Source organism: Phyllobates terribilis, unplaced genomic scaffold (genome assembly GCF_046119375.1).
Source record: "Phyllobates terribilis strain yellow unplaced genomic scaffold, ASM4611937v1 Scaffold_5__5_contigs__length_657084704, whole genome shotgun sequence".
Lineage (NCBI taxonomy): Eukaryota > Metazoa > Chordata > Amphibia > Anura > Dendrobatidae > Phyllobates > Phyllobates terribilis.
Window position 1 is genome coordinate 156,093,149 of NW_027362765.1, and position 24,959 is coordinate 156,118,107.

General features: G+C 43.8%; 1 protein-coding gene across 4 annotated transcripts; it reads right to left on the bottom strand.

The window, feature by feature from the left end:
* Positions 1-1,948: 1,948 nt before the first annotated feature.
* Positions 1,949-23,633, bottom strand: ATXN7L3 (ataxin 7 like 3). 4 transcript variants are annotated; one of them, XM_073683271.1, is made up of 12 exons: positions 23,435-23,633; positions 22,677-22,794; positions 19,490-19,622; positions 18,015-18,186; positions 14,946-15,064; positions 14,651-14,673; positions 12,118-12,163; positions 11,936-11,967; positions 9,929-9,997; positions 5,644-5,759; positions 4,693-4,826; positions 1,949-2,629 (listed from the first exon to the last, which is right to left on the bottom strand). In XM_073683271.1, exons 2-12 carry the CDS (start codon positions 22,731-22,733, stop codon positions 2,493-2,495), a joined length of 1,038 nt encoding a protein of 345 aa, XP_073539372.1. In that variant the 5' UTR covers positions 22,734-22,794; positions 23,435-23,633; the 3' UTR covers positions 1,949-2,492. The 4 variants fall into 4 exon arrangements, with proteins under 4 accessions (XP_073539372.1, XP_073539374.1, XP_073539373.1 ...); XM_073683273.1 differs by having other exon boundaries at positions 14,967-15,064; positions 23,435-23,632; XM_073683272.1 differs by having other exon boundaries at positions 9,929-10,000; positions 14,967-15,064; positions 23,435-23,632.
* Positions 23,634-24,959: the final 1,326 nt, after the last annotated feature.

Genomic DNA, 24,959 nt, shown 5'->3' on the forward strand with positions numbered 1-24,959 from the left:
ACTGAGCAGTAAAACCCCTTTGAAAGCTTCTTTACCTATTAATCCACATGAAAAGTAAGAGTCGTAATCTCCCATACTGGTCCTGCTTTCACATGAGAGACTATATAGTAATGTAACATAAGCGGGAAAACAAAAACGAAAACCAAGAATATAGTGCAGGACAGAAAATTATACTATAGACCTCAACCAAGAGGTAAGGGGTATGTCTGACAACTAGTTGTCAACTGGTTCCAAAATCAGCCAGCAGAATTGTGAATACAGCTCTGGAGCAGAACGCTAACTGTAGTGCTCAGGATGAGTGACTCCATTGTTTATGTAGATAAATGCTCTACATGAAGGGTATAATGGCAGATACAAGCTTGATGTGGATATTGAGGACGATTAGTGAGCACACTATTATGTGAATACATGGGTAATCCCTCACCCATTTCATCCTCACAGAATTACTGAGCATGAACCAGTCACAAATGGTTTTCCAGAACTTTCTTGGGGGGGTGTAAATTATATTTTCCTACACAACATCCTCACATTTTTAGATCCTGCTGTCTCCCAGTCTTTTTATATGAAAAAATTGTGCCTGCCTGCAGCCACTAGAGGGAGCTCATTATGGATTTTACCACACAAGTCATGTGCAATGCTCCCTCTAGTGGTGGCTTGAGAAACAGAATTTTATCATTTACCTCTATACAGGGAATTTGGTGCTCTGTCTCAGACACACCATTACCGTGTTGAAGCTTTCTTTGAAAGAAATCAAACACCAGAGCCAGCGGGCATAATTGGATGGCTGTATGAATGTGCTGCATACAGTCTCATGTTTTTGGCACACAGTACACACGGCATAAACTGCTCCCGTCATGTGATAGGCATGGGAACCTTCTATAGCCCAGCTGAATTAGACAGCTTTGTGCACAGCGGCGCTGTCCTCTCACTGTGCCGCTCATCTGTCCCATTCAGCCGGAGATGGTCCTGCTTATACTATACCATTCAAGACAGGTGCACTTTAAAATGCCACGTGATGCCCCACTGAGGCATAACACATGCCAGGGGACAGGTCTGACAAGGATCTCACATGGGGACAGGATTACTGCAAGTTGCATCATTTATCAACACTAGTGCAAGGGAAATGTGGAGTAGTTCCCATAGCAACCAATCCACTTCCACCTAGGAGCATGCTAATTCAGTGATGAGAAGAGATGGGCGACGGGCTGAACCCCCGGAGGAGCTCTACTAAACAGTATTGTTGGCAGAACCTGGGACTACGTGCGGAGTTGATCTCATGGTCAGCGTGGAGCCGGGTCATGAAGAGACCTCTCCTGCATTACACAAAAAAAAGCCATTGGATTGAATGGTAACGTGTAATGCTTCATTTTCCCTGTGGTGGCGCTATAGAGACAGTTTATGATCTGATCGCAGGGGGGCACTCAGATTATTATCAAGGGACCCCTTCTATAGAACAGACAACCCCTCTATTCTGCACGAGCAGATTATCTGCAGCCCTTAGGTGCAGACCTTTACACATGATCACCGATGGCCACCATTTACCCATGAGCACTGACAACAACCAGAGTGCCGGTTATAGGGGGCTTCCTGCGCTGCCGCCTGCCCCTCTAACAGCTGCCAGAACAACACTGAATACAAGTGCAATATACCCTCCTGTGTGAACAGGAAGGAACGAAGCTGCTGCCACCCCCAAGTCCCTGTGCCCTTACCCCACGCTCTCGAATCAAACATCAATGTGACGGATGCTTCCACTATATATACATTTACAACGAAGCAGATCTGCTTGCAAGGAAATACTTAGTGTGAATTTTTAATACGTGCAAGATATCCTTCCTCCCTTCATCTGCCAGAAGCAGAAACACTTGGTTGCCCCTTGGGGTCACGTTGGGGCCCACACCCAAACACCTAAAGCACTTCAATGTCTCAGAAGTGATGAGGTCACATGTGGTTTTCTCTTTTTTTTTTTTCCTGAAAATCTTCAAGTTTACGGCCTCACATTCCAGAAAGTTCCAGAGATGGGAGTTTTAGCACGGGCGAGCTGGAGTCCCGTTGTGTTACGTAAAGTCCAGTTATCCACGGAAAGACCCCAGGTCTCCATTCAAATCAGCAGCAGGGGTCTAACACTCCGTCGCTAGATCAAATTTTAGTCTCAGTTTTGGACTCCATTTTTAAGCCTCATATTGGTTTTGAGGTCCCCTCCCCCCACAAACTCCTCCCGATACAGTTGTGAGGACCACACGTGACATCACCGGCAGCCAGGCAGCACAGATGGATGCAGCATACAGAACGTGGCAGCACGCAGACGCCATTTCCTTTGACATAGGACATGTTTTGTATTTTTCACAGTAGAGGGTTAATCACGGGGGGGAAAGGGGGAGGCATGAGCCTGGTATTAACCATTTGCAGCCAAAGGGCTAAAGCAGGCAGAGGTAACAGCCCGTGTAGACAGGCGTACAGCCATTGGATCCATCACACCACTATGTCTCATGCGCTCAGTTGAGTTCACTGTACATTCCCGGCGTTAGTGGTGCGGGGGCTTTGGGTTTCTTCTTCTTGCTGCCTCCACTACTCATGTTGATGTGGCTTGGCTTTTTCTTCTTGGGTTTCCGCGTATCGGAGTTATTCGTACCTAAGTGTCAGATAACAAGGACAAGTCAGAATCTGCCGATCGATATCTCTCCATATCATAATACAAAGCTACGGCTGCTTTCTTCCAAAGAAACAGCACCTCCACTGTGCACAGGTCATGTGTGGTATTACACACCAGCCCCACAGATTAAAACGGACCTTAGTTGCAATGTGGTATCGTTTCTGGAAGAAATCAGCCATGTTTTTTCTAATCCTGTACAGAAACAGAAAAAGAAACAGAAACAAAAACAGAAGAAGAAGAAGAAAAAAAAGACGCTCGTTCATAATATGAAAAAAAAACATGGCTGCTATCTTTGCATCACATTTATCCAAAGGCTGTGCCTAGTATTACAACTTCGCTCCTCTCACATGAATTCGGCTGAGATGCAAAATGAGGAAGAAAAAAAAACAAAAAAACCCCTCATGCACAGCAAGAGACGCTAATTATTTTGGGTTGTCAATGCCATGATATTAGACAGAACTGGTGCCAAAAACAGGTTATCCATATATTTTGGGCATTTTTTTTTTTGCTGCGATATGCATTTATGGACAAAAAACAAAAATTGTACTTACAAAATAATGATTTATGACAAATAGTTTACTTTTTGTTTTCTGTAGCCTGCATTTATTCTAAAACATTGCAGGCTGCTCAATCCCATTTGTGTGAAACTTAGACTTTACGATGATTCACCATCCTACTTTCCTGAATGCTCAGTAGAGCAAATATCATTTTTGACTTACATTTATTCTTTTTGATTGTAAAGATATTGGTTGGGATTTATAGGAAACAGAGTGGGGCTACAGACCGAGCAGCCAGAGACCTCGTCTGATGGAATTCCTACTGAACAGGCCTGAGCAGCTGGTGATGTATGGGAATGCATGCAGGCCATAGATGACAAATAGTTGAAACATTTTTAACAAATCCCAATTTCAAAAATTATTGGCAGCCAAAAATGCATGCATTTCAACAAAAAACACACCCAAAATAGATGGAATCAGATCGGTTTCAAAGAGCAATAGCTCCACTTTTTCTTTATACCAAGTCTGACACATCTTCCCAAATTTTGCTTATAGATCACACATGACATTCATATTCTGTATCTAAAATCTTGTCATGTTTTAACAAACTCCAGTTTCTAACATTACTTTTACATTTATCATATAGATACATACATTGAGTCATTTCTAGTCTATCTCCACTTTTATCTCGGTTCTAAGGGGAAGCGCTTCGCCTTTCAAAGAATGCGAAGCCAGCATAAGGAGACTTATAGGCCATGCAATATGTCGCCATAAATTTAAATATACAAGTAGCCTCTTCAGAGAGGAAGAGGAATTGAACTTTATCGCTACCTATTGGATGTAGCAATAGTAAAAGTCAATATCGACCCTTCAACAAGCCTTGCCATATGACTTGGGGTAAGAAGCCAAACCAGAAACTTCATTTGCAGACATGTGTTTCAGGGCCACTGACTGGAGGTCTAAGGGTGAAAGTTTATTCTAGTGGGGAGTGCCAAGCCAGTATAGGAAGACTTACAGGCCATACAATTCTCTTCTGGGAATTTAAATATGCAAATAGCCTTCTCTAGAGATGAATATCTCTTGAACTCTAGCGCCCACCTATTGGACGTAACAATATCAATATCAACCCTTTAACAAGCCTAATTAGATCTCCTGCTTTGAAGGGTCCTGCTTTGAAGGCTCGTTGAAGGGTCGATATTGACTTTTAGGATTGCTAAATCCAATAGGTGGCGCTAGAGTTCAAGTGCTCTTCCTGTATAAAGTCAGAATTTGCACTATTATCTCTATGCTACATCGCAGGTTATCAGAAAGTCTGGGAGTGATTACCTGCGCCGCTCACAGTATACCAAGCTGTAAACGCTCCCTGCACACCTTTATTTCTTCCCGGTAGGCATGATTTCAGTAATGCAGCCAGGCAGCATTTTAACGCCATTTACCTGCAAATTAACGCTATATCTACAGGTAAATAGCAATTTTTGAATAGGATTCCCTTCGAGCTCATATCTGCTAACGCATGTCACGTAGCCATTGGATAAAACATCTTACTGGCTTTGGAGGAGGCAGAATCAGATGGAGAGATATCAGATGATCCATCCCACGGCAATCGACTCATCAACGCCGGTCCTTCCACAATGTCAAAGCTGTCGTTATCTGTACTGCCGTCAGGCTCCGGGAGAGAGCTGTAATAGAAGGGAGAGGGATTCGAGTGAATGATTGTCAAAGTATCTTTATAGAACGGTTAGGTTATATGTATGACATGTTTGGATATATGAAAAGAACTATGCTGAACCTATATATTTATGAAAAAAAATTATTACAATTTTCCCAAGAATCAAAAGACAAGTCATTATGTATAAATCAGTGAAGGCCCCACGATCAACAGCACTGGCCTGTGGACTGCAAACCCCTCACCATTAGTGCCTGCGCCTGATACTGCAGCTAATCCTATGGGAGCATGGCGTCAGTCACGTCAGTATGGATATTGCAGTGCCAGTTACTGCAGTACCGGGGCTGTGGGGCTCCAGCAGGTGTTACTGATCACCCCATACGTTAATCCCACCTTACTGCTCATACATGGGTATTCGAGATGAGAAGTTCCATTCACCCTGCCCTCGTTCAGCCTTCACTTCTGTGCCTGGCATAATGGGCACCTCTGGTGCTCACTACGCCCCATGATGTCATCTACAGGCGGGTCACTAGGCCTCACACCATGTCATGATGTACAACATGGACCTACTAAGCAGGCACAGAAGCCCAGGGTGTCGGGTACAGACCAGCTGCCATGGAGGAGTGGACTCAACACAGTTTCCAAAAGATAGGCCATCAATGTTACATTACAGAAACCCCCTATAAACATCAAGTGTGATAAGAAAATCTTCGATCGGTGAGAGGCCCAGGGCAATCCAGGTTCTGGGATCTGAACGAAAATATCTTTTTAATAGTAAACCTTGTATAATGTACCAATTTTGAGCAGTAAATTACACAGAAATCACTTACGCTGAGGATCCAAGGAGGTAAACCCTGACTGACCTCCGCTGGTCGTCAGTGTGTTGGGGGCAGCGTAGAGACCTGGTGCACATCTTCTTGGTATGCTCGGATATTACACCACATTGCTGGAAATGAGGAGGACACATCATATAATATACATTATATAACCACAAATGTGCGGCACTTGTGACCAAATACTAGTTCTTCAAGAATATAAAAACCACAAGAACTGGGCATGATGGTGCATGCAGTGCCACACCCCAAGCTGTAAAAGGTGGCATCAGGTTTGCCATCCAAGAGTTTACAAAGCTTCTGCTACAACCAGCAGTAACAAGACGTCTGAGGGGGATTTACTGTCGGCACTATTCAGCCGCAGGGTGACCGAGAAGAAAGTCTTCCTGTTTTGGAAACATCTACTAATAATTTACAAGACCATTTACAGTTTGTTACAGAACTGCAATGTATTTGTTAAAAAAACAACAAAACACAGATGCAATACAAATGTTCCATATGGGACCCGTTTTTCTGCGCACCCCTAGACTTGAATGGGAGAGTCTGACCCGACATAAAGGAGAAACTAGTGAACGCTGCAAATATATATATATATATATATATATATATATATATATATATATATATATATATATATATATATATATATATATATATATATATATATATATATATATATGTATGTATGTATATATATATATATATATATATATATATATATATATATATATATATATATATATATATATATATATATATATATATATATATATATATATACACATATACACAGTACAGACCAAAAGTTTGGACACACCTTCTATTTAAAGATTTTTCTGTATTTTCATGACTATGAAAATTGTACATTCACATTGAAGGCATCAAAACTATGAATTAACACATGTGGAATTATATACTTAACAAAAAAGTGTGAAACAACTGAAAATATGTCTTATATTCTAGGTTCTTCAAAGTAGCCACCTTTTGCTTTGATGACTGCTTTGCACACTCTTGGCATTCTCTTGATGAGCTTCAAGAGGTAGTCACCGGAAATGGTCTTCCAACAATCTTGAAGGAGTTCCCAGAGATGCTTAGCACTTGTTGGCCCTTTTGCCTTCACTCGATTGGGTTCAGGTCTGGTGACTGTGGAGGTCAGATCATCTGGTGTAGCACCCCATCACTCTCCATCTTGGTCAAATAGCCCTTACACAGCCTGGAGGTGTGTTTGGGGTCATTGTCCTGTTGAAAAATAAATTATGGTCCAACTAAACGCAAACCGGATGGAATAGCATACTGCTGCAAGATGCTGTGGTAGCCATGCTGGTTCAGTATGCCTTCAATTTTGAATAAATCCCCAACAGTGTCACCAGCAAAGCACCCCCACACCATCACACCTCCCCCTCCATGCTTCACAGTTGGAACCAGGCATATAGAGTCCATCCGTTCACCTTTTCTGCGCCACACAGACACGGTGGTTGGAACCAAAGATCTCAAATTTGGACTCATCAGACCAAAGCACAGATTTCCACTGGTCTAATGTCCATTTCTTGTGTTCTTTAGCCCAAACAAGTCTCTTCTGCTTGTTGCCTGTCCTTAGCAGCGGTTTCCTAGCAGCTATTTTACCATGAAGGCCTGCTGCACAAAGTCTCCTCTTAACAGTTGTTGAAGAGATGTGTCTGCTGCTAGAACTCTGTGTGGCATTGACCTGGTCTCTAATCTGAGCTGCTGTTAACCTGCGATTTCTGAGGCTGGTGACTCGGATAAACTTATCCTCAGAAGCAGAGGTGACTCTTGGTCTTCCTTTCCTGGGGCGATCCTCATGTGAGCCAATTTCATTGTAGCGCTTGATGGTTTTTGCAACTGCACTTGTGGACACTTTCAAAGTTTTCCCAATTTTTCGCACTGACTGACCTTCATTTCTTAAAGTAATGATGGCCACTCGTTTTTCTTTACTTAGCTGCTTTTTTCTTGCCATAATACAAATTCTAACAGTCTATTCAGTAGGACTATCAGCTGTGTATCCACCTGACTTCTACACAACACAACTGATGGTCCCAACCCCATTTATAAGGCAAGAAATCCCACTTATTAAACCTGACAGGCACACCTGCGAAGTGAAAACCATTTCCGGTGACTACCTCTTGAAGCTCATCAAGAGAATGCCAAGAGTGTGCAAAGCAGTCATCAAAGCAAAAGGTGGCTACTTTGAAGAACCTAGAATATAAGACATATTTTCAGTTGTTTCACACTTTTTTGTTAAGTATATAATTCCACATGTGTTAATTCATAGTTTTGATGCCTTCAGTGTGAATGTACAATTTTCATAGTCATGAAAATACAGAAAAATCTTTAAAAGAGAAGGTGTGTCCAAACTTTTGGTCTGTACTGTATGTATTTTTTTTTCACTTGCAGACTCGGTCAGTAAAAAAACACAAAACTTATCTGCACAGTTCTATTAAAGAGCATTTGTCCTAGTGCTGTCCACTTTTTTTAATTTCACAGACAGCACTTGGACAGAAGATAAGCTCCTGTGAATCTACCCTAAAAGTCACAACCCCTTCGGGAAGTTGGAGAGCAGATGAGAGGAAAACTGTCCTCTAGAGCAAAGGCCCTTTACACAACACAATAAACACACCACCAGAAACCCACTTTAAATAGTCACATCAGATGCATCTTCTCAGTGCACAATGTGGTATATTTATTTTACTCACATATAGTGCCATTACTTTCACAGCGCTTTACAAACATCATCAGCACTGTCCCCATTGGGGCTCACAATCTAGATTCCCTATCAGTATGTCTTTGGTGTGTGGGAGGAAACCGGAGGACTGGGAGGAAACCCACGCAAACACAGGGAGAACATACAAACTCCTTGCAGATGTTGTCCTTGGTGGAATTTGAACCCAGGACCCAGCGCTGCAAGGCTGCAGTGTTAACCACTGAGCCACCGTGCTGTTATATGTGATAGGTGTGGGGCTCATCCACCTGGTGATTTGGCACCCTCCATTCACTTCCATGGGAGTTCTAGAAACAGACCAGCAGTCACCCACCTCCTTTACCTTGGGGGACTTCTGTGTATGTTCTATATTTATCAGCCATTTATGGAATATATTAAATAAATGCCTTAGGTGGGAAGACCCTTTCAAGAAGTACCACAAGGCTTTGTCCTGGCCCCAGTGTTCAACATTTTCATAAATGATCTAGATAAGGGAACTGAAGGTAAATTAATCAAATGTGCAGACGATGCAAAGCTAGGAGGGTTAGCTAACACTAAAGACAGAGAAAGGATTCAGAAGGATCTAGAGAAGCTTGAACAATGGGCAGCGACTAATAGAATGGTATTAAACAGGGAGAAATGCAAGATTCTACATCTGGGCAAGAAAAATGAAAATTACATCTACAGAATGGGAGGAATAGAACTAAACAACAGCGGATGTGAAAAAGACTTAGGTATACTAATAGATCATAGACTGAACATGAGTCAACAGTGTGATGCAGCAGCAAAAAAGGCAAATACAATTCTGGGATGTATAAAGAAAATCATAGAGTCTAGATCACGTGAAGTAATTATCCCCCTCTACTCCTCCTTGGTCAGACCTCATGTGGAATACTGTGCCCAATCCTGGGCACCACATTTTAAAAAAGACATAAAAAAACTAGAGCAAGTTCAGAGAAGAGCTACCAGAATGGTGAGCGAACTGCAAAGTATGTCCTACGAGGAACGGTTAAAGGATCTGGAAATGTTTAGCTCGCAAAAAATAAGGCTAAGAGGAGACTTAATAGCTGTCTACAAATATCTCAAGGGCTGTCACACTGTAGAGGGATCATCCTTATTCTCATTTGAAACATAGAAACACGAGAAACAAGGGAATGAAACTGAATGGGAGAAGATACAGATTAGATATTAGAAAAAAACTTTTTGACAGTGAGGGTGATCAATGAGTGGAGCTGGCTGCCACTAGAGGTGGTGAGTTCTCCTTCAATGGAAGTCTTCAGAGGCTGGACAGACATCTGTCGGAGATGATTTAGTGAATCCTGCATTGAGCAGGGGGTTGGACACGATGACCCTGGAGGTCCCCTCCAACTCCCTAACATTCTATGAGTCTAAGCAAGTGCAAAGCACAAGCGAGGTAGGTAGTGGTATCATCCACCCAGCTGCACAGTGAGCAGAGATACAGGGGAACCATGTAACAAATGACAGGAGCCTAGAGCTGTGCCTGGTGAACACTGGGGAAGAGACAGGATGGGAAGGAGGGGTAGCAAGGTCGTGATATACACTTACCGTAGTTAAAAGTGTATGTAATTCTTCTGGACCCAGATTTTCGTAGCTAATCCCTGAACTGCTACTGTACTGCTGTGGAGAACAGAAGGTACGATCAAGACCAAAAACACATTATTCTGCCTGTTGCCCACCCTTGAGGGTACTCATACCCTGTGAACTTTTCCACATTTTTTTCATGTTACACCCGTAATCTTAAATGTATTTTATGTGATATATCAACAAAAGGTAGCATCTGAAAATTGTGATGTGCGTTTGTATTCAGCCCCCGAGTCAAAACTTTGTAGGACCACTTTGGGCTGCGAATCTTTTGAGGTATGTCTCTACAAGCTTTGCACATAGAGGGTGAAATTTATTCTCACTTTTCTTTTGCAAACTAGCTCCAGCTCAGTGAGATTGGATGAATAACAGTTTGAATTCCCAAATTCTTCTCTCTGTCGTCCATAAAATTACCTTTTAGTATTAAGACAGAGACAGACGAATTTGGGAATTCAAACTGATAAGGATGTTCAATTCTTTGACAACAGGACTCCCTTTATTACCTGGATTTATGACCCACTACATGGATACAATTCCCACCTCCACCAGACGGACTCCAGATAGCTAAGGGAACATTCCCAACGCCTCTCAATTTCTCCATTTGTAACAATCCTAATTTGATTTCCTTGGCTTATCATTAGGAGGCATCACCCCCTCAAACTCATGAAGAAATGTCCTGCTGTAGTATCTCTTAAATGATGCGCTTTAATCTTATCAATTCATTTGTAATTCTGCCTGAAAAAGGATCCTCTGTACTCTGAAAGCTTGCAAAAATATATATTTTTTCTGGTTAGCCAATAAAGGTATCACTCAGAGAATACTTTTGTCATTTTTGGCCATAAAAGTATTTACACTTCACAAATACTTGATACTTTGTGTTGGTATATCACATTAAAAAAATTTTTTAGGCTGTGTGCCCACGATGCGTTTAAGCGCTTCCGCAGTGTTAAAAACGCTGCAGAAACGCTTAAAAAACGCTTGGTAGAAGGCCTGCCATGTCCCCCAATGATAATCCGCATGTGTTGTGCACATGCTGCGGAAATTTCCGCTGCGGATTATCATTGCGGAAAAAAACCCAGCACTACCAATTATTTTGCGGAAGTGCTGCGTTTTCGCCGCTATTGACTTGCATTAGACCGCATGTATTCCGCTTCACTAGATAAGCACATGCGGAATCCAAGCGTTCAATGTGTGGATGGTACCCGGGTCTAGAGGAGAGGAGACTCTCCTCCGGACCCAGGTACCATAGAAACTGTGAAAAAAGAATAAAATAAAAAATAAATGTTATACTTACCTTCTGACGGCCCCCGCTGCACTCTTCCTTTCATGCCGGCAGATCGCGATGGACTGAAGGACCTGCACTGACGTCATAGTCATGTGACGGGTCACGCGATGCTGACGTCGGCAGGTGCTTCAGTGTACCGCTGCCGGCAGCCAGGACGGAGGGAAGCACGACTGCGGGGACCATCAGAGGTTAAGTATACATTTATTTTTTTACCATTCTTTCGGTCACAGTATATAAATCCATGCCGTTTGCATGGATTTATATAGTGTGACCAAGTTGACAAGCACTTTCCAAGTGATGCTAAAATAGCTTGTCAACCCGCATGCGGAAATGCAAGTGAAGAACGCTTCACATCCACATGTCCCTGGCAGGAAAAACGCATGTACAATCCGCATGTACAATCCACATGCGTTTTTTCTGCCAGGGAGATGCAGAAACGCTCAGGAAAAAATCCGGAGTATTTCTGCATCGTGGGCACATAGCCTAAAGTTTGTGGGTGTAAAGTGAAAAAATGTGGAAAAGTTCACAGGGTATGAATACTTTTTCAAGGCACTGTATAGCACCAGAGGCCAAATTGTTAAATGCCCAGAGAGCAGGGCTTCATGTATCCAATCACATATGGTAAATGGACACTGATGAAGCTACGTGAAAGCAGCCTAGAACATTAAGGAAAGCTATAAATGTACCTTAAAAGGGTCTGTGCTTACGGAGAGGTCTCCTATAGGAATCGAAAGAGACAAGAACAGATTGGAAAATAGCTTTTATGACACAAACCCTTAGTGCTGCCACAGAGATCCCCTTCCCCATTAAGTAGAGTTCTAATGGGGGCAGGAGAAAGGTTGTTGCTTGCTCCATATGTACAACTTACCGTTTTTGTGTTTTATAGATTTCGATCTCCGCGGAGAGTTTGGATTCTGGAAGATTAATGACATCGTGACCTTATTAATAGCGTGTGAGTAAATCAACAGCAGCAAGTATTATCAATAGCGAAATATTTAATGGCGGAGGCAGACGTTACTAAATGGGTAGTAGGAGGGCGGCATAATTTTACAGCTTTGTCATTCAGGACTCTAACTGGCTAATAGTCCCATACTGGTGGCCACATCTCCCGTTATCCAGCTTGTCCAGGAACTGATGACCTATGTCTTCAATTGAATGAAGTCGAGCTGAGATACCAGCCCGTGAACAAGAAGGGCGCTGTTTCACGGGGGAAGGGGAGGATTTCTTTTTAACCCAGTTTTCCATCATTATTTCTAATAGAATGTTCCATACAAGAAAAATCTGCTCAAAAATGATCTTAGCACTGGTGAAGTCTTGTTTTTGACCACTAGTTGCAGAATGTAGGGCTCTACAGCGCACTCCTAACTCTTTGGCAAACTAGACAAAAGGCATTTTTTACCTGTTGAACTCCATCTAGAGTCGCCTCCTATTGACAAGCTGCTGCAGTGTTATTTAATCTACAACAGATGACCACGTCAACCAATCACTTACCTATTACGGATTAACTTCTTAAAGGGAGTTGTCCACTACTTTATATTACCACCCCCCCCCCCAATGTATCCCCCCGGGGCACCTAAGGATTTTTGTAATTAGCTTACGTTGCAGATACTGCCTTTGAGCGGCGCTATCACTGGCAGCTCACAGGCATCACGTGACCCCCGGCTGCAGCCGGCTCTCACATCCGCTGACGTCACGACAAATGCTGGCAGCAGCCGGGCGTCTGTTTTCCGCGTTCCACCGGTGGCTGCTGGGTTGTGAGCAGGGGTTACCCCCACTGCGTCACACCCGGCATCCACCGCGCGCTCTGCCTCTCCCCATTCATTGGGAAAGCGCGCGGTGGATGCCGGATGTGATGCGGTGGGGGTAACCCCGACCACAACCCAGCAGCCACCGCGGAGACCCCAGCGCTGAGTCAAGCCTCACTTGTCGTGTCGTCAGCGCGGGGGTCACGTGATGCCTGTGAGCGGCCAAGGATAGCGCCACTCACAGGCATTATCTGCAACATAATGTATTTACAAAAAGTCGTAGGGGCGCCGGGGGATACGTTGGGGGGGGGGGGGATATTATAAAGTAGTGGACAACTTCTTTAATTACCTCCATTTTTGTCATAAGTCAATAAGGGGTTTATTTAGCAGTTTCAGGAGCTCATCCTGCACCATACCAGGCAGATACTGGCTTTGCTCCAGTCGGTATCTGCAGCGGGACGGAGCGCGGTCAGATCACTGTAGCTTAATCACTTAAATACCGCTGTCAAACTCCTGACAGCAGCATAGAACGTAAAGTGAGTGGGGAACTGATGGGTTACCAGGGTAGCTGAGGGCCTTCAACTGCCATGTTAGTTCTCCTATGAAGCTCAGCCACAAGCTTAGCTTCATAGGAGAACCACAAATTCTCTATATACTGCGAACTGTGGTACGGAATGATCACAGGCTGAAATCCCCTATGGGGACTAAAAAAAAAAATTCTGCTTAAAAAAAATTATATATAAAAATATGAATTAACTCCCCCCTCCCTCATTTGTATAATATCCCAAAAAATGCAATCAAAAAATAAATTAATGAAATTGTAAGCAAAAATTATTGCGGTTAAACAGTTAAAAAAAACAAAAAAAAAAATTAGACAAGTTTGGTACCAACAAAATCGGACTGACCTGAAGAATTTTTTTTTTCCGTTTCTGCACAATGTTGGCGTAACCAGCCCCCCTCCCCCCCAAAAAAAAATAAAAGAATTGCAGCATTGCATGGTTTTTTTTTTTTTTTTGCAATTTCATCACATTTGGAATTTGTTCTCCCATTTTCCACTATATTGAATTGTAATATGCATGGGGTCATCCAACACTACAACTTAGCTTGTCTTGCAAAAAACAAGCCTCACATATCGGTGGAAGAATAAGAAAAAAAATTAAAGGTTGTGGCTCTTGGAAGAACGGGAGGAAAAAACAAATGCACAAAAAAAAATCTGGATCGTTAGGCATTACTGATGAGTGATTGGCTGCAGCGGTTATGTGTTATAGATCGGACATTAGTACTGCAGCCTTGTGAGCAGAGACCAGAGGGGCCACAATAGGTAAGTATTGCTTAGGTTGTGATTCTACAGTATTATCGGACAGTGCCAGTCCCCCAATTTAGTCTGAATGTAGACACCCCTGTAAGTAATCCCACCTAAATATTTTTGTTTGGCTCTGGAACATCTGGTACGGGGCCAAGGTGGCGGGGCATGACTCAGGGATGAGGACTGGCGATCTCTGAATCCTGTGTCACGCTCCGTCCCTAGGGCTTGTCCTAGATCGTACACAGGACCCATTTTCTCTGCAGCGTTACTGTAAATGTGGCTTTCCTTCCACACAAGGTGACTTTGCCTTACATTTTTCTTAGATTACATAGAGGAGGATGGGATCTTACCTTTTCTGATTTTCTCTTTTTAGCTACACAAATACAGATGGGCACGGATATAAAAGAAGACAGTCGGGATCCGGCATATAGCGGGAGAGAAGGACATGACAGAGAATGGGGGAATCGCCATGTGTATCGGTTTATCAGGCAGGACAAAGCCAGGAAAAGTATGATAGACATGTAGAGAACAAAGTGTTTGGGAGGGGGCACAAAGGGGGGGAAAAAAAGGGAAAAAATGTTTAGTTTAGGCCAATGAACGGGATCTAGAAATGCAGTATAGTAAGAAAACACAGCGGCTAGTTACCTCCAGACTGACTAAACGCACCTTTCTTCTCTGCTCCGTATGACCAGTCATTATCATTGACATCGTCGTTGTCTTCCTGGTCACTCTCAGATTTATTCATATTGTTGCTGCTTGCAATCCTGGAAATCCAGACCAAAAATATATATATATATATATATATATATATATATATATATATATATATATATATATATATATATATATATATATATATATATATATATATATATATATATATATATATATATGTCATGACAGCTCCCCCTTAGATCACTGTAGGTATATGTAATTATATATAATTACATATACACTGTGTTCCAAATTATTATGCAAATAATATTCTCAGATTTTCCCAAATTACCTATATGAATTGCAGTCATTGTAATTTTCCAGTCAAATAACTATTAGAGTACAATTGAAAGGTTTTTGGACAAACTGCCTATGATAACAGTATATTTTGTAAAAAATAAAAAACTCAAACTGCACTCAAAATGCATGTTCCAAATTATTATGCACAGCAGAGTTTTCAACCTTTTCATTTTAATAAAGAACAAAAAAAATTGTCATTTTTGAAATTATAAGCATTAGCAGGTTATTACAAACTGAAATCAAACAGTTCTCAACTCAAAACTTTATTCTAGGTGATGTTACATTTGCACATAGGACCGCTTGTTCGAAAGGAGCTTCTGAACTCTCTTGTCCATTGAATTTGTCAGGTTTTGGATGGTTTCTGCTTCAGTTGTTTTGCATGAGGACAGAATACCCTCCCAGAGCTGTTGCTTAGATGTGAACTGCCTCCCGCCATCATAGACACTCCTTTTGATGATGCTCCAGAGGTTCTCAATGGGGTTGAGGTCAGGGGAGCATGGGGGTCACACCATAAGTTTGTCCCCTTTTATGCCCATAGCAGCCAGAGATGCAGATGTGTTATGTGCAGCATGAGACGGGGCATTATCATGCATGAAATGATCTCGATGGTCCAGATGGATGGAGTGGAGGATGGCTGGTTGATGGACACCCCATGCAAACACGGCTACGGCGCTAACAAGGAGGAGGTGGAGTAATGTTTTGGGCTGGAATCATGGGGAGAGAGATTGTCGGCCCTTTTAGGATCCCTGAAGGGGTAAAGATGAACTCCATAATGTATGTTGAGTTTCTCAAACAGCACTTCCTGCCATGGTTCAAGAAGAAGAACCGTGCATTCCGCAGCAAGATCATTTTCATGCATGATAATGCCCCGTCTCATGCTGCACATAACACATCTGCATCACTGGCTGCTATGGGCATAAAAGGGGACAAACTTATGGTGTGGCACCCATGCTCCCCTGACCTCAACCCCATTGAGAACCTCTGGAGCATCATCAAAAGGAGTGTCTATGATGGCGGGAGGCAGTTCACATCTAAGCAACAGCTCTGGGAGGGTATTCTGTCCTCATGCAAAACAATTAAAGCAGAAACCATCCAAAACCTGACAAATTCAATGGACGAGAGAGTTCAGAAGCTCCTTTCCAACAAGCGGTCCTATGTGCAAATGTAACATCACCTAGAATAAAGTTTTGAGTTGAAAACTGTTTGATTTCAGTTTGTAATAACCTGCTAATGCTTATAATTTCAAAAATGATCATTTTTTTGTTCTTTATTAAAATGAAAAGGTTGAAAACTCTGCTGTGCATAATAATTTGGAACATGCATTTTGAGTGCAGTTTGAGTTTTTTATTTTTTTAAAAATATACTGTTATCATAGGCAGTTTGTCCAAAAACCTTTCAATTGTACTCTAATAGTTATTTGACTGGAAAATTACAATGACTGCAATTCATATAGGTAATTTGGGAAAATCTGAGAATATTATTTGCATAATAATTTGGAACACAGTGTATATATGTAATTATACCGCTCCCTCTCTCACTCTGGCAAAGGGCTATAAAAGAAGGGTCAAATTCATTTTTTCCATACAGCTGAAGAAGGCTGCAAACAGCCGAAACGCGTTGTGTATATAGGTTTTATATTAGTGTGAATTTTTTTATTTATTTTTTTTTTTACTTATGAGCAACCTGAAGTCCCTGCACCTTGATCTCACTTAGTGGCAAAGACAGCGCCATTACCTGGTTCTTCCTTTTTGGCATCCTTGTTGTGGGATACTCCTGTCTCAGGATTCAATCCCACCTCACCAGGTCGGCCGCAGTCTTTTGCAAATTCATCTGTACTACAAGCGGGAGCCTCTGCTTGCACAACCGCATCAGGTGAGCAATTTTCTATAGATACTCACCCTTTTAATTGATCAAATCTTACTACGCTTAGATAGCGCCACGTTATTTCTCCTTTAGAAAAATCTATTATCGTTCATATGTTTCTCCCTTGTAAATTAACAACAGCTATACTCACCTCTGGTGTCGGCACTGGCTTTTCCGGGGATCGCTAGCTCACATGATCCCTGCGGTCAATCAGCGCTGGCTTCACTGACTTCGGACGAATCACATACATCTGGAGATAATGCAGTTCTCACTTCCTACTAATGTGATTTGTTCAAAGGCGGGGAAAGTGGAATGGACAATTATTGGCCGCAGTGATTGCGTGACATAATGTCATGTGAGCCCCAGAGTGCCAGTGCAGACACCACTGGAATAGCGCAGAGACAGGAGGTGAGTATAAGTGTTATTATTTTACTTGGGGCAAATATAGGAATTCAGAAGGGGTTGTTCGAGTAGTGGACAACTCCTTTAAAAGGGAGCTGTCCCAGACTACAAAAAGGTTGCTTTCTATTTGAAATAGCACCCCTCCTGACTATAGGTTGTGTCTGGTATTACAACCCAGACCAATTGAAGTGAATGGAGCCAAGCTGCAATACCAGACATAACTCATAGCCAGGGGTGGCGCTGTTTCTGAAAGAAAGCAGCCTTGTTTTTATAACGTTGGACAACCTGTGCAACATTAACATTTTTTTTGCTCTTACTTTTAGCACAGGGTGTGAGGGGTATACACGAGTTTGTGACCGATTGAAATTCAGCTTTCCTTCTCATGTTTGGACAGAGGCGCAGACATTATTATTACAGGACCCCAGTTGTACCCACCTTCGATTAGCAATGCGGCTGCTGTTCCGGCCCATGCCTAAACATTTCTCAAGGTGGGGGGCGAAGCGGGAGGCTGCTATACTGCGATTGCAGTTGGGGCACACACACTCTTTGCTTTTCCACTGATTATACACCTGGCCAAAGATGTCCACTCCTGGCTGGTCTATGATTTCTGCAAGAATAGAGGGGGGGGGAAAAAAAAGCAGCTGAAAACAGCAATGAAGGCAGAGGCCAGTGTATTGGATGCAGGAGCCAACCACGTTGCTCAAGAAACGTCAAGGGTGTTTACGAAAGGGCTATTCTCATGTTCTTTAACTTGTCTGGTCCGATAACAGCAGGTTAATAACATTGTGGAGGTGCCTGGCCTGAATACTGAAAGTACGGCAGCCTGTAGAAAATTAACTTTATTTCTCCAAGGAACCGCCGGCTTTCAGTCATGCAGACTTGCTCGGAGCAATCAGTCACTGCTCATAGCACGGAGAGCAGCGATTGCAAGCACACCCCGACACTGACTGAAAGCTGGCTCTGCACTTATGCACTGTAGAGCCTGCTGTCAGTCAGCGTCGGGGTATACTTACAGCTGTCGCTCTCCGTGCTGTAAGCAGTGACGGTAATTGCTCCAAGCAAGTCTGCACGACTGAAAGCCGGCGGCTCCCAAGGGAAATAATGCAAATTTTCTCCCTGGTGCCGCACTTTCAGTACTGTGGCCGGGAACCTCCATAACACTATTAACCCGCAGATTAGCCTTATATCTTCAGGTTAATAGGGTTATGTAGACTTCATGGATTCTTTTTTAAAACAGATAAGAGCTTTGCAATTTACTTGTTATTAAAAATACTCTCTCTCGGGAACAGAATTTTTTTTTATGCTATTGTTTACTATGTGTAAACTAATATCCAAGCCCTCATACATCTATGCTGATGGAAAGATCAAAAAAAAAGAAAGTGTAAAAAAAGGTCCTGAAGGGGTTAAAAGACATCAGTGGACGCGGACCTCCTGATTCGTCCTATATAGCATGTACTGTATCTACATCCAAACTCCCACGGAGATTGGGGAACCCATTATACAGATGTCCCTTAAAGGGATGGCATATCGCTAGGAGACACCATCCCTTTATGAGTGTAGGGATTCACCCTCTGGGCGAGAAAGAAGAGTAATGAATCAGTGCTGCAGTCCCTTCAGTGTCCCCATGTTTGCATGGTAAATGGGGTGTCTGCAGGTCTACAGAGATATAAATGGTGAAGGGGCTGCAGTGCTGAGCCCCCTTTATTCACAGAAGGGGGGCAGATCGTTAGTGATGGCATACCCCAAATTTTCTCTGATGACAGCGCACCTTTCCACCACACAGGAAACAAAATTGTACTTTCCAGTTCTGGACCCAAATCTAAAAATACCCAACAGGTTCCCTTTAAAGACAATCCTTCTTCCTGTTTGTGGCGCCGCACGAGACATAAAACACAATTATGGCTACTCACCAAAATCCTTCATACTTTCAGGGTCCGTCTCATCCAGTAAGAAGTATCCACACTTTACAGCTCTGTGGACCTCAAAACTCAGCCCCAGACACGCGTCCTCCACCAGATCTGTGTATATGTCGTGAGCAAGAGCCTAGGAGAGAGCGCAGACGGGTGTCAGTATGGTGAGCATGGCCGAACTACGCTCCCCTTAGGATCAACGGGGGTGCAAAATACCTGGTGGTATTTTACAAAAGGAGTTGTAGTATTTTTTGGTGCCATTTTAGGCCAGTTTCACACATTCAGTATTTGGTCAGTATTTTACATCAGTATCTGTAAGCCAAAACCAGGAGTGGGTGATAAATACAGAAGTGGTGACGTGTTTCTATTATACTTTTCCTCTGATTGCTCCACTCCTGGTTTTGGCTTATAAATACTGATCAAATACTGACCACATTGTGAACGTGGCCTTAGAGTGCATATAATTTACTACTTTTTTTTTTTTTTTTTTTTTGAGGGGGTGAAGGCAAATCTACAATTTTTTTTAGCCCAGAAGTGATCACTTATTTTAGACCTCCGAGTTGTGCCAAATTTATATATATCTTATGAAAAGCCATTTAAAATAATTAGAATTTTTTAGTAAACTATGACATTTTATTTTACTCATATTTTTTAAGGACCAGAGATTGTTTAAGCGCTTGTATAATGCTCTGGAATATACGGCATTATAGTCTGCAGGCCTGGGGGCTGTTAGGCCCTTGGCTGTCAGGGTAACCCAGCACTTTGTGGTCACCGCAGAACGGCCGCTGGGCTGGCAGAGGGAGCGTCCTCCCTGTCATACAGCTGGAGGCCGAATTCAGATGTCAGTGTTGCATCCATGTTTTCACAGATAAAATATGTACCCATTATATTCTACGGTGCTATTCACATGTCTGTGTTTTTCATGGGCTGTGTAACCGTGAAAAACTCAGGGAGACATGTACATATTTCTCCATTATTATGAATGAGAAGTCCAATAGAAGTCTGTGGGTCCGTGAAAAATACGTACAGCACACGGATGGCATCTATCTGATGTCCGTATTTAACACTTAAATGTATACAAGAAGCTTTGTCATTTATTTATTGATTTATCCATCCATGAAAAACACTGACGGTAAAAACGGACACACTGACCAAACACTGATGGTAAAAATGGACACACTTATGACATTGGTAGCATTTTTTCATGTATGTGTTTAAACACAGATGTATGAATGAAGCCTAGATAAGTTTGCTGCTATTCATCATGGCTTTTTAGGGGTTAAACTGTGGGCATCAGCAATAGCTCCGGCAGTGGTCCATGTATCAGTCAGGCCTCTGCTGTGATCTGGCGAGTACAGTGGGCAGTACTTACAAGATCAGCATGAAGGATATATCCGTCACAATGCGGGAAATAGCACCCAATCATGATAGATATAGCCGTCAATTGTCACTATGGGGTTAAAGGCACGCTGCCATGATTCAAGTCTGGACTGATGATCTTCCAGAAACATTTCTAATCTTGTTGATGGACTGTGTCCAGTATAGCAGCTCATCCTCATTAAAGGGAATGGGACTAAGCTGCAATACCAGATACAGCCTACTGATAAGAATGGTGCCATTTCTGGTAGGAAAATAACAAATGTTTTGTATGCCTAGCTCAGGGATGTCAAACTGAAACACACAGAGGGCCAAAATGAAAAACTTGGACAAAGTCATGGGCCAACCAGTATACAGAATAATGGGCCCCACATAGTCCTCCATACAGAATAATGGGCCCCACATAGTCCTCCATACAGAATAATGGGCCCCCACACAGTGTAATGGGCCCCCACACAGTCCTCCATACAGAATAATGGGCATCACATAGGTGTGGTGGTTCTGGTGTTGCGGGCCAAATAAAACCACCCTGCGGGTCAGAGTTGGACATGTATGGCCTAGCATGTACACTAAGAAAGCTACCGATGGATAAGCTAAACGCCTCCATGGGTTGGCACTTGGTCAGTATACAGCTAAAAGGAGACTATATTTTATAAAAGGTATCTGGTAAAACATTAGTGATGGATGCAACTGTACCCCATCTGTACGAGGCATCTGTATAATGTTTACACCCCAAAAAAGAAGAGACTGTACATGTGATGGGAACGAAGTGCTCGCTCATTGTTATAAAGGATATTCATTTCTTCATTGTGTCCAGGAAAGATGAGTGACAACCAATATGGCCACTTTACCAGTGAACACAGGAGGCGTCACACTGCCTTCTGAGAGGCCTGTAAGGCAATCACCGCTCGGCTCTCCATCACTGCGTATATAATGTATAAGATGGCTTCATGTCGCTTCCTAGCCCGCAGATTACTTGTGGCTGCTCGGCCGTGACAACCCACGGAGGCTCCTGTACAAGGAATATCCTGACGACTTATGACCGGATCAGACGCCTGGCTCCACATAGGCATATAGCAGCATAAGTCACCCATTGGGTCCTATACTGTACGGTATACTTTTTTTTGTGGGAGCCCTCTATATACGAAGGAGCAGTCTGCTGGGCTTCCCATGGAGGAGATAACAGGGTATGATAATGAGTAATAGCCCAATGGAGACAAAAGGGGCACACTACACCCGCACTAGGGAAACGGGTGTGTAACATATATACACCAGACAGAGGGGGCACATCGGGGCAGGTTTACCAATGCAGTCTGATCTTTAGACAGTGTTAATAAGCACCAGACTTATCATAGTGATTTATGCTATGTGACAAATCTGGAGTACATTAAAGCACCACTCCAGCGCAGGACTGGTGCCAGTAATGCAAGTTCCCTTCATCGTTACAGACTAAAACAGACACGGGAGACCTGGGGAGGGTGAGAAAAGCACATATTTGTTTGTCTTTTTTACTGCATTAAGGGGGTCAGGACTTTTATGAAACCAGAAAACCCCTTTAAGACTGTCTGCCCAAAGTTTACTCCACACACTAGTTGGCTTACTTTGTGCCTGCAATGTGCGCTACAATTCCGATGCATTGTGTTGCATGTTAAACAATTACGCTCCTTTAATCTAAGCCACACCCCCTTGTCAGTCCAAAACACAAATATGAAACAGGACATGAAAGTTTTTTGCATAAATAACACCAGAGCTTGCCAAGTGTCTCCTGATCTGAGCCAGGCCTGACGCCCGCTCTCTGCCCCCTCCTCACCTCCAGTTTACTGTTATCCAAGCCAGACAGAGACATGTCTTCCATGCTCATTTGCATCCAGTACTTGGGGGATGATGATGCCCGGCCGGGCAGAAGACGGGCAGCCGCTGCCCCTGATCTGTAATACAGAGAAGACACATTAACCACACAATGTATAAAAGTCGACGGAATAACGACACAAGAGGGGCGTCCTATAGGAAAGGTACGGCTGAGCCACTCGCCATGGTCACACCAATATAGAGTGGCGTCAAACACCATCATAGGGGGCAGCGCGGCCGGCACAGCAGAGGTTGCGCCATTATGAATAAAAACTTTATCTACCAAAAGCTGCATTTGCCCAATGTCAGATCACCTCTATCGACTTCTATGGGGAAAAACCCGGAAACCATGGGACTCAGATGGCGGTAGTGTCACAGCGATACCGACCAATCACAGAACAGGAGCAAATAATTGCCTGTCTGGGGACTACTGATCCCAGCAAGCATCTACCATGGGATGCTGGGCATTTTAGTTCTCCTGCTGCCTGTGTAAATGGCACAGGACTATGGCTGCTGGCTAGATGCCATGCTGCGCTGACCACCATGCCCCAGTGCTGCCAGTGTGCAGAGCAGCTACACAGCAGGGCATTGCACAATACACACTGCTGTGCAGCACAGCACTCACTGCTCACACACAGCAGGCTGCAGAGCACATGCGCACACGAGCAGCTGATGGCCATGTATACGGCGCGCCGCCGGCACAGGCTTCATTGTTCTTACCCCGCATTACCCCCGTCTGCCGCTTCTCTCCGGTCTCCTCAGCATCGAATAGCACCATCCGCCATTTTACCTTGCCAGGCGGACTCAATCAACGGCTGAGAAGATCGAGCCACAAGCCACGCCCCTCTGGGCGTGCCCGTAAACAGCAGCATCAACATCCATGCTCGGCGATCCATCCACTGCGGAAGGAAACTGCAGCACTAGGGAGAACGTGAGCCAACCAATCACACGGCGGGGCTGGTTAGACGGCAGCCAGTAGGAGGCAGAGGGGGCGTGGTGATCGCTTGTTGTCATGGGAACTGGGCAGTAACAGTCAGTGCGGCGTTGGCTCATGTGAGAGCAGCGTGTTCATGATCGCCCCTTTAAATGTCTAATCCCCCCACAAATCCCCAATCACTAAAAGCCCATGAGCGCATGTGACAGTTCTGACCATCGTCTCTGATCTGTTACTGGGAAAGGTGGGTGACCACTGATGTGAGCAGTAGTCCAGGAGGTCTCTGCTTTCCCAGAATCTGCCCACACTGTTACTAATAGGTGATTCATTCCTGGAAGCCTGTAATGGAACTGATAACATTATATTGATTTTCTTGTATGCAAAAAAAACAAAAACAAAGATGTGTGAATGCGGCCTTAAAGGGGTGTTCTCTGACTCCCAATTCTCCACCAATCCGAGAATCTGGTCATTAGGGGTCTCACCAGTCAGGGTCCTGAGTCCCCGACATGTTACACATAGCTCCAGTGAAAGGAAAGAAGATGAGCAGGACCCTGGGACAATGGCGGTAAACTGTCGCCCAGAGCCCTGCAGACCCCCTCCTACCTGTGACATCCCTGGCCCCTCTCTGATTACTAGGGCGATGGACCGTCATTATGATATAGTGACTAATCAGAAGAGGCGCTGGGGATGTCACAGGTAGGAGGGGTTCCGCAGGGCTATGGGACTACCAATATGGCCGCTGGACCAGGGTCTGTGGATGTTTTTGCTCAACTGTACTGAGTAACATACTCAAAAAAAGTCCAATTACATGATGTTAGACACTTCAAATTACTGCAAGACAACCTGACGGATGCCGTTTCGCTGGTCGCTTCTTCCGGCCTCGCTTTCGCTGGTCGCTTCTTCCGGCCTCGCTTTCGCTGGTCGCTTCTTCCGGCCTCGCTTTCGCTGGTCGCTTCTTCCGGCCTCGCTTTCGCTGGTCGCTTCTTCCGGGCTCACTTTCGCTGGTCGTTTCTTCCGGCCTCGCTTTCGCTGGTCGCTTCTTCCGGCCTCGCTTTCACTGGTCGCTTCTTCCGGGCTCACTTTCGCTGGTCGTTTCTTCCGGGCTCGCTTTCGCTGGCTGCTTCTTCCGGACGCCGTTTCGCTGGCCCAGAAGAAGCGACCAGTGAAACAGCGTCCGTCAGGTGTGGGGACGACACAGTTGTCTCCAGCGTTGCTGGGACTGACGTTACCACGAGGTATTTGATCTCTTTCTTTTCATTTTGTAACCCATGGACCTGTGATGGACCAGCCACACTAGCCAGATAGCTTTGT

Excerpts from the sequence above, each read along its gene's own strand:
- ATXN7L3 (XM_073683270.1), bottom strand. The coding sequence starts at position 22,733 with ATGCAAATGAGCATGGAAGACATGTCTCTGTCTGGCTTGGATAACAGT. Across the intron at positions 4,827-5,643 it reads TACCTCCTTGGATCCTCAGC|CTCTCTCCCGGAGCCTGACG; the intron begins GTAAGTGATTTC and ends CTTCTATTACAG. Across the intron at positions 2,630-4,692 it reads TTCTGCCTCCTCCAAAGCCA|GTACGAATAACTCCGATACG; the intron begins GTAAGATGTTTT and ends TCTGACACTTAG.